General features: G+C 41.9%; 1 protein-coding gene across 1 annotated transcript; it reads right to left on the bottom strand.

The window, feature by feature from the left end:
- Positions 1 to 1,202: 1,202 nt before the first annotated feature.
- Positions 1,203 to 9,876, bottom strand: DNAJA1 (DnaJ heat shock protein family (Hsp40) member A1). Its single transcript, XM_058827268.1, has 8 exons — positions 9,742 to 9,876; positions 9,452 to 9,629; positions 8,264 to 8,368; positions 7,933 to 8,160; positions 6,460 to 6,574; positions 4,408 to 4,523; positions 3,755 to 3,855; positions 1,203 to 2,951 (listed from the first exon to the last, which is right to left on the bottom strand). The coding sequence occupies exons 1-8, from the start codon at positions 9,871 to 9,873 to the stop codon at positions 2,733 to 2,735; spliced, it is 1,194 nt and encodes a 397-aa protein (XP_058683251.1). The 5' UTR covers positions 9,874 to 9,876; the 3' UTR covers positions 1,203 to 2,732.
- Between the last annotated feature and the right edge of the window lie 268 nt (positions 9,877 to 10,144).

The raw sequence follows: 10,144 nt of genomic DNA, 5'->3' as shown, positions 1-10,144 counted from the left end.
AGCAGGTATTCAAAACTATGGGAAGGAGAGGACCTGTAGTCTAAGGGCTCTGAATGCAGAAGTGAAAATGAGAGTAGGCTCTTAAACAAGCCTGCAGTGGGTGCTCTGTTCAGCCAATCTGTGCAATAGTGGAGTTGCTAGTTTGATGGGGAAAAAAATGACATCCTAAATGCCTACTGCACAGCAAAAAGGGTAATTGTAATAGACTATAATAATAGACTAAAATGTAAGCTTGATTGTATGAATTAGGTGGTGTTGAAACACTGGAAGTAATTGCAAACTCAGATTACAGTAGGTCAGGTTACTATACAGGTAGTTACAGAAACAGCTACTTTGTGTTACTGTATACTCTATTTCTACAGCTGTCCATTCTGTTCATTTCCCCAAATTAGAAACTGTATCCCACATAAAGCAACAAATAAGAGAAAAACATCTTCATTTTTCAGCGGTACAGAACATCAAGCTGTTTGTTCTAACGTGTGATACCCAGAATATTACAGGAGAACAAAGTCCTAATAGCTCTTGCCATCCAGTGCTCTTTGCCAAAAGCTTACTCTGCTGTTGCCAGTATTTGTTTGGGGCACAAATTTTGAATCAGTAACCAGCTCATTTCAAAACAGAATACTAACCTGGTGGTGTTCCTCCTGCCCTTCCTGCACTAGCAGAGGGTTCTTCTCTGGACTGCTCTGCTAAGGCTTCTAGAGGCAGCTCCTGGTCAGCCACCCTCCTCCTGGAATCTGGACCAGGCCCATCTGCTGTGGGGTCATCAAGCACGAAGAATTGTCCATGGCCTCCGGAGTAAGTCAAGAATATGACCTCAACTACACCAATGTAGTTATGGGTGTGGTGAAAAGAAAACTAGTGTTCCTGAGAAGTAAAGTCTATGGAATTTTTTTTTTTTTTTTTTTTTTTGGATGTAATACACAATCATCTGAAGCAAAATCAAGTTCTCATTGTCATGCTTAGGGATGTGACTGGAGTGTTGCTTGTCCTTGCTGTTTTGATCTAGTGGTTAAGGAAAAAAATAAAACAAGGGTCCTTATTAAGCTGAAAAAAGTAGCTTGTTTTACTGTTTAAGTCTCAAGCCAGAGGAGGACTACTTTCTGTTTCTCCTCTTGACTCAGAGAAACCACCGTACTGATAGAGCACAGGCAGCTGCAGGTCACGTTTTTCAGCTCACTGATGAGCTCACTCAAGCAGAATTTGGAAAAACACTTGGCCTACAGAATTTTATTTCTGTTGAGAAAGAAAACAAAAAAGTAGGTGAAACATGCAGGTGAAAGATAACAGTTCTGTAGGTACCTGAAAGGGACTACATTTGAGGTACAAAATCCATGGTATACCAGCTGTTTTTATACAATCAAAGTTGTAATGCTTAGGTAAGCTAGATTGTTTTTCTAAGAGCTTCCAGAATTTCAAGTTACAACACATGTACTGCCACGCAACAGCTACTTAGATGAGTTCTTCTCATGACATTTTTGCTTCAAAGCAGTATGGAAAGCATAAGCTCTATCCCAAGCCAGATGGTTGAGCAAGACTAAACTACCACACTAGAGGTTAAATCTGGACCTGTCTTCTCAGCATATTTTCTGAAAGAAGATGTTTAAGATTTTTCTGTGAATAGCTGTCTAAAAAGAAAGGGGGTGGTGTTTTTAAACCAACATCTGGTCTAAGAAAAGAGGCAATGAACGATTTTGTAATTATATTGGAAACACTTAATCTACAATAATTAGAACATTCATACAGAAATTTAAGAGTCAGCTTGAAATAATGCACACAATACATTAATTTCAGAACATCCTAGATGCATTGATTGGTTGTATTCACTAGCCTTCTCTGCTCTGCAGGATCACATATACCCAACTAAGAGGACTGGTAATGCTTTCCATAACACACCAAGGGGTATCTGATTTCAGTAATCAAGGTGGTAATCAAGCTTCACCTAGCAACAGTTTGACGTTCCAAGCCACCTGTGTGCTGACAAAGCCTAGAGGATTTTATTAATCCTCTAGTGCAGTAGCCAAGGCAGCTCCAAGCAACCACTGGCTCCACAGGCAGTGTGGCTCAGGACAGCAGCCAAAAGGGAGTCACTGACAAAACAAAGCAAGCTCAACACTGAGCTCTGGGGTCAGGACCAGTGCCAGAAGGACTATCTGACCTCATGTGGAATAGCATGGAGAGCTCGGGGATGACATGTCTTTAATGGGCCTGTGAAGAGCAACCACATCTGTGTCAGCCTCACCTACCATGTGGGTGCATTAGAGCCAGTCCCTAATTAACAAACACCAGTACAAGCCCAAACATTATTATCCTAATTGGTAGAAAACTTAACTGCATCTTACCATGGATTATAAGTACTTGTGCATACTTTATTCACAAAGTATAAGATCTAGAATTCCTAAAAGCACACCACAGGATCTTAGTTTAAGGCTGGGCAATTGCACACATACAGGAATTACAAGGTTTGGAATTAAAGACAAGCAGGTATGGGAATTTTCTGGACCAAGAGCCATGGGTGAAGTGCAGTCAGCTTCATTTCAGCTTGCATCCTGGAGCTTTATACAAATTGCAAAGTCAGTTTAATTACTTAGTTTATTTCTTTATGCTTTTAGAAATAACTATGGCTGGATAGAACAACAAATAGCAGGAGGTGAGGGCAAACTGCTTGTAGTCCTTCACTCATCCACTACTGCATACAAAACAAGCATCACAAGAATTATTCACTGGCCCATTTATGATGTCTGGCACTGAACACCACCTCTAGGCTGATGCTCATCATCTTCATACACTTCTCCATTATAGTGGTGTTTTCGCTTTTGAGATGGATCAAAGTCCACTAATTCAACCTGTTCCATTTCCTCAGTTTCTTCTATCTCCTGCCTTGTAGGTAGCAGTTTTTCGAGTAAGGACAGCTTATCTGAGGACAGGAAGCCACTCTCTGGGAAGATGACCTGAAATCATCAAGAACTAAGGTTACTCCAGTCTATCTGAACTGTTTTTTTATTAGGTCAAATAGACCTACAGGTTAAGAATCTGCCAAAGTCAGCTTTGTTGTCATAGATTACTTCAGTTCACAGCTTAAAAAAATTGTCAACATCACTAAGCTATTCTTCAATGCCTGCACAAAGTTGCCTTCTAATTCTAGCAACTCAATCAACACTTTTCTTCTGCCTCAGGCTGCCCTCTGGAATCACCCACAGAAAAGTATATATATGTAATATAATAGCACATACAACCACGTATTTATAATAGCATATACAACTACATATTTAAATACATATAAAAACAAAATGTCAGCATTAGAGAGATGTGTTTAAATACATTCTGAGCTGTAGCAGACGTGGCCCACTGCTACAGCTCCCAGCATTAGCTTCTCCCCAGGGAAGAAAATCAGCATTTTCCAACCTACTCTTCTGCTCTAGCACAGAAGTTGAAATTACTCATGCATCCTACAGGACAATAGAAACTAAATAGAAACTAAAGAATATGTAAAGCAAATGGAAATTCACCAGGTTGCTGAAGAAACTCCTCTGGTGCCTAATGTACTTTGAGCACATAGTGTTCTGCAAGTTTTCTCTTTGTTTTGAACTGTAATTCTGATGAGTTTCATGTTCCCACCATTGTAAAGAACAATTACCAGAACAGGATATCTGATTATTGTATATCTCTTCTTGACTGAGGGTAGTGCTTATTGGTTAAATTTTGGATGGATGCTCAGTCCTTAAATACTGTGGAAGTAAGTTGATACACTTACCCTGAATTCTATGATCAGACGTCCCTTTTCATATGGTCTGCGATAAATTGGCATTCCTTCATTCAACACACACTTAATAGCCCCATGCTCAACAACCTGGCCTAAAAAACCAAACAAAAATTAAATTACCAAAAAAGGCAACAGAAGCAGCTTTAATTACCCTTCAATATTTATGCAGCTTTCTACATTGTGGTTAGGCAGCAACATCAACATGCTAACAGGAACTTACTGTCTGGTACTTGCCTGGTAACATCTGAGTAGGAAAGCAGATTGATGTCTACATTACATTCCTGCAATCTTGTTATGCTTCCCAAAGGAAGCATACTTGCAAATTTATAAAGTGCTCCATCACTTCCAAGGCTGAAAAAGTGGTTTTCAGAGACCCACAGCCTTCATTTCTCATGAGATATCCTTGGGATGCAAGTATGCCCATGAGGTAAGGTCTATTACTATGTCACGCAAAGAGAGTTACTGCTGACTGCTATGCAAAAATCCTTTTTTATTTTAAGATTTGTACTGCAGACCGGGGCAAAGAATTTTATACCAGCACACACCCCCGTTTACATCAAGATGGGGTGCTCCTGTTCCTTTAGATTTCCAGCTTACGTTCACTGTATGCTAGAACTTCCAACAGAAAGCAAACCAACTCTTACCAGGATGGGAGGTAATAATAATAGTTCTGTTATCCAGCGTTGTGATAGGCTTTTGAAAGCCACATAGTGCTTCAACCAATTGAATATCCATAGACAGAAGCAGATCTTCTTCTCGTCTAGGGCAGAACCAATCAACAACAGTAACAGTGAGAGAGAAACAGTAAAAGAACCATACCCAACCTCAATATTTAACTTGTAAATAACAATAAGCTGCAATTATAACAGAAGCCCAGGCAATTAAACAAAGAATACCAAATATTAATGTGGCTCCTCAATTACTAGAACGATACCCACTCTGAGAGCCCTTATGATCATGTCAAGCTACCTAAAATGTTATAAGTGTTTACTGAAAAGAAATAAATTAATCACGGCCCACTTTAATCCAGTCTCACAGCACTGCTCCTTACCAATTAAAAAAAACAAAAAAAAACCTCAGCCTCATAAATACTGAAATTGGGACAATTAATTCCTTTCTTTGTGTAGATAAATGCCTTCTTAATTGCACTAGTTTGTACTATGGTAATCTGTTACACTCTGAAGATTTATTACCAGGGAAATTTGAATAGGTGATGGCCACTCTGGGTAATGACACAAGCACTTTTTAAAAAGTACCAAAAAGGATCTGGAATAGATAGCGGTAATTAGTTTGTGTTTTGATTCAGTATGGCAATGCTAATGGTTGCATACCTGTTTAAAAGCTACAAAATCCTTCATCTTATTCAAAGAACGTAGAACACTCACCCTGTTTTTAGAAGGTCTCTGGCAGGAGACTTGAACGAAAAGCTAATTTTAGACTCTGACAGGAGAGCAGGAACACCCCCCCTTCTGCGAGAACACAACCTCAGCACAACCCCACAAGACCAGTAATATCAAGGGTTATTGAAGGACACTAGAACTGAAGGCAGTGGGCAGAAGGATAGACAAAAATAATCTAGCGGAATTGTGACTTCAGGTCCCAGGAAACCATGAGAGCAGTTTGGCATATCTGAATCAGTGTCTGGTTTCACTGGAGGTTAAGAAAAATCAGCTGAGTAAGCTCATCCAAAGCAAACAGAAGTGATTCTTAACCTGTGAGCTCAGTGTTCCTTGGCACAGAACTCTGGCAGCAGCTTCAAGAGCTCAGCACCATACATGATAGTTGGGCAGAGCAGCTGCAGGTTTCCCAAGAACCTCTGGCACACCACTGGTATTTACAAGCACAAGGTCAATGGTTGGTGTTGAAACAACTAAGTGCTTTCTCCAAACCCACCGATTCCCTTGTAACTGCTCTGAACAGCAGCAGTGAGACAACAAATGCAGCACTCTTTTGTGAGATCATCAGCGGTGCTTTTAACTGGACCAAAATATACCGGACAGACTATTTCCACAAATAGGAACACTAAAGAGGGAGGCGTGCACCACTGAGCAGTATTGCCTGGGAACATGAGTAGTTGAGATGTGGTCACTGCTATGCCAGTCACTTTTGCTTTCACAATAAAAACCAGACAGGACCAATTATCCTGCCCATAGGACTCGGGCAGGAAATGAAGTGTGGGAAAACACATTTGATCACAAAGGTTTGTGCTACACTGACTATGTTTGTCCTAAGTAAGATCCATGAACACATGTGCACACACTCCAAGTCTTCTGTGCCTCGAGGTCAAGGGGACAACAGTTGACTATACTAAATGGCAATTTTCTGAACTAAGTAATTGAGAGCAAGGAAACAGTCACAAATATTCAAAACTACAAAAAATGTCAGTATTTCAATGAGCTCTTAAAATTACAGATTTGTAAATTCTTAACTGTAACTGCTTTTGTTTGCCTTCTATCCCCTTTTGCTGCCAAAGCTCACAGGAGATTACCTCATGCTATTAGAACACAAGTGGCCAGACTAGCTGCACAACAGTTCCCCCATCTCTGAGCTCCTCTGACCCCCCAAATTTATGGCTGAGTGACAGTCATGTGATCCTATCTCCTGACACTCCCGTACATACAAGATGAGTGATAACCAAGAAAGCATGTGGAAAAACATCACAGAAGACCACACAAGAGACTTTCAAACGTCTTTACCTTGTAAATAGAGAGTGGTCTTTTTGATCCAAAACAATAATAATATCCCCTGGCTCCAGACCTGGCTCTTGGTCCCCTTCACCATGGAATGTTATTTTCTGACCATCCTTCATTCCTATTGCAAAAAACAAATACGCATTTATTTTTAAGACAAAAGCACCCCCAACAAACACTTCTACTAGACATGAGCTGGTATCAAGATATCTCTGGATCTTTAAGCAAGAACATCAGGATCTTCCCTTGAAGCATTTGTTTTTTATTATTTTTTTAATCTAAACACTTGTTCAACAGATCTTAGTGGTGCTAACCTGAATTCAGTGTTATGTCTCAAGACCATCAAGTTTAACTGTACTGCCAAAACAGCCACCAACATGAAGTCCTGATGGGAAATATCATCAAAACAGCTTTCATTATACACACAAATACAAAAAAGAAATCAGAAACACTGTGTACAAACTGCATTTCAAGAGAACTAACCACTCAGCTTATTCAGTTTTATAAATACATAGCACATCTCTTTACGAAACATCATCTGGGCCTGCCAAGTCCAAGAAGCATTCCCCATGGACTGAAAACCTCCTTTAAGAAACTTGTTTCACCCACACAAGAAGTCTATCTAACAAAAATACTAGTTGTCTTATGCTGTATCATCTCTTTTCCCTTCCTTGTAAAAAAAATTCTTCTCATAAGCTTTCCATGTTCAAAATACCGGTAATATTTCCCTTCTAGTCCTCTTATTTACAATCACAAGATTGTAAAACAATAGCATTTCCCCTAGAAATTCAGCAGGCTGAATGTAACATTTGCAGGTCATAATCGTTAGCAAGTCTGTAAAAGCCGTGTACTTGTCAGCTTGCTCTTACAAGCTGCACTACTCCAGAGACTTCTCCTACCAGCTTCTGGGCAGCCCCCTCAACAGAAATGCATTTGTCACTCAATAGCATTACATTCACCCCTCATGTTGAGGATTTGTGTACCAGTTGAGTTTTACCAGGCAAGGAAGTAGTACTAAGTAGCACTATCAGGGTTGTGTAACCAACAGAGTTCTAAGCATGAGAGGCTTAGCACTGTCTTTGCACCTTATCACTATATCAGATATGGTTCCCCTTCACACTGAAACACAGCAGAAGTGATCGGAGCCTGCAGGGTTTTGCTACAGGCAGTGAAAACTAATTAGGCTACCTGATCACAAACTGGGCTTAGAGGGACCTGAAAAATAATTCACTGCTTACAATAATGCATGTTTAAGAATTCATTCTTAGTCATGTGCCAGGCTTTAAAAATGATAGCCATTCCCTAGAAACAAGTCTACTCTTTTTAAGGCAGCAATAAGCAATTTTACTGTGTACAAATTTAGCACTGTTACTTACCAAATCAACACCACATATTTGCTAAATCTTCTGTTTTAGTGCTGTAAAGCGAGTCAATTCAGTACATCCAAGTTCAATACTTCACCTCAGTAAGACACCTCACCTTTGTCAATATGAACTTCTAGGATCTTCTTCTCTCTAACAATTTTTCTGCCATTGCAGCTCTTACACCGGTCCTTGGGGCTGATACGCTCCCCATGCCCCTGACACTCCATACACACAGACTGGATCTGTTGCACCATTCCTGGCCCAATCTGGTGAATTCTGATCTGCATGCCTGTTCCCCTGCAATTAGGGCAGCATTCTACTGCACCTTTCTTACCACCACGACCTGAGAACAAAAATTGGAAATGGTTATGTACTGCCAGAAAAAAAAAAAAACAGCCCCAAAAGCTTTAAGAACATCTTCTGTTTAGTTTCTGTTTCAACATTACCTTCACATTTGTCACAGATAACGTTTTTCTGCAGTGCAAGTTTCCTCATTGCACCATTGTACATATCTTCTAAACTTACTGACAACTGGTGGACCACGTTTTTGCCTGTAAAAGAACACAGGTATTTAATTAAGTTTAGAAGCTTGGTCTGCACATCTCCCTGCCAAGCCATGATAAACCTATTCTCTGGGCTTTAACATCTTGTTTCATTAGAGCTTTGTCTTGTTTTGCTTGATTTGGTCAAAAGCCCCTTCCCAGCTCCTGTCCTATTAGGCAACAGTTGTTATGACATTGGCTCTGTTCAAGTCAGAAGAAACATTCCGGAAAAGTACAAACAGTAACAGTAACAAAACATACAGAACCTTAGACATTTAAGTTTTACAATGCAGGACTCTGGTTTTAACAAAGTTACCAAACAGATCTCCTACAAACAAGTGACAGACTCTGTTTGGAATCTTCAGCACTTCTATAATTTCTTCCTCTCACCAGGTGATGACCTTCTGGAACCAGAAATGAGCAATTAAGATTTTTACCCTCAGGCACTCCTTAGCACTTCAGCTGCTGTAGGCTTAGTTTTGTAAAGAATGCTGAGCTCTGGGTTGTTGCAAGTATTTTGACACGACACTCTTAACACTCCGATGCAAAACATTTTTTCTTCCTTTTTCACCAGATCTGTGCTAAGAGGTGATGGGATCAGCACTGCTCTTAACAAGTTTAAAGTTTTTCCCAGCGTGATTAAACTGAAGCTTATTTTCTATGTAGCATTTTACTGCAGCTTCAACTTAACTCCACCGCACAATGCAGGAAGACAGAAAGGTTTCACAGACTGAACTGGATCTTGGGTCTCTTGTTTAGATAGTTCCTTTTAGACGCTACGTTTACAGTACCTTCGTTAACAAGCCATTTTAATTACTTTACCCTCCCATTTCCTACTCTATTACTAGCTGGGCTTACACTCAGCTAAAGGTTCTCCGAACACATCTGGTTAGCGATTAACAGGAGACAATGCACATGAGACCAAACTGCCATTGTACGAAGCAAACGCCCTCTCTTGGGGTTTCAGGTGTAAAGGGACATCAGTTTTCTGCAATTTTCAGATTAAGTCTATAACTTAAGTTTAACCCTGTTTAAATTCCTACATCTACAGCATTCTCCTCAGAGAATCTGATACCCCTGCCGACACGTTACCTCTCCTCTCCCTCTGCATCCTCCCTCCGCCGCCGAAGAACATATCGAATATGTCCATGGGTGAACCGAAGCCGCCGCCGGAGCCGCCCTCCTTGATAGCTTGCTCCCCTCCTTTGTCATACAGCTCCCTCTTCTTCGGGTCCGACAGGACTTCGTAAGCTTGGGAGATTTGCTTGAACTACAGGAAGGACAGTCACCGGCACTTAGATAACTGCAGCACCCCCGGCGGGACCCCCGCCCGGCCCTTTCCCGCCCGGCCCCACCGCCCTGTCCCGTCCCGTCCCGCCGACCTTCTCGCCCTCATTGGGGTTCTTGTCCGGGTGGTACTTGAGCGCAAGCTTGCGGTAGGCCTTCTTCAGCTCCTCCGCGGACGCGTTGGGCTTCACGCCCAGCACGTCGTAGTAGGTGGTCTCCTTTACCATGGCGGTGGCGGTGGCGGCAGGAAGCCCCCGGGGCGGCGGGCGCAGATCCCCCTCTCTGCTGCTCCGCTCCCGACTCTTCTGGAAAGTTCGGGCCGGTCCTGCAGCCCCGCCGCCTTACAGCCTGCCCCACCCCGGAAGTCCTGCCCCGCCGCGCGCCGGGCCCGGGAGAGCGGCCCACCAATGGTTGTTTGGGAGAGGAAGGCACTTGGCCAATCAGAACTCTCCTTCGGCGCCCGCATTGAGCACGAGCCCCGCCCCGCCCCGCGCGGGC

The sequence above is a fragment of the Poecile atricapillus genome, chromosome Z (assembly GCF_030490865.1).
Source record: "Poecile atricapillus isolate bPoeAtr1 chromosome Z, bPoeAtr1.hap1, whole genome shotgun sequence".
Classification (NCBI taxonomy): domain Eukaryota; kingdom Metazoa; phylum Chordata; class Aves; order Passeriformes; family Paridae; genus Poecile; species Poecile atricapillus.
This window is presented reverse-complemented; position numbering and strand designations above follow the sequence as displayed.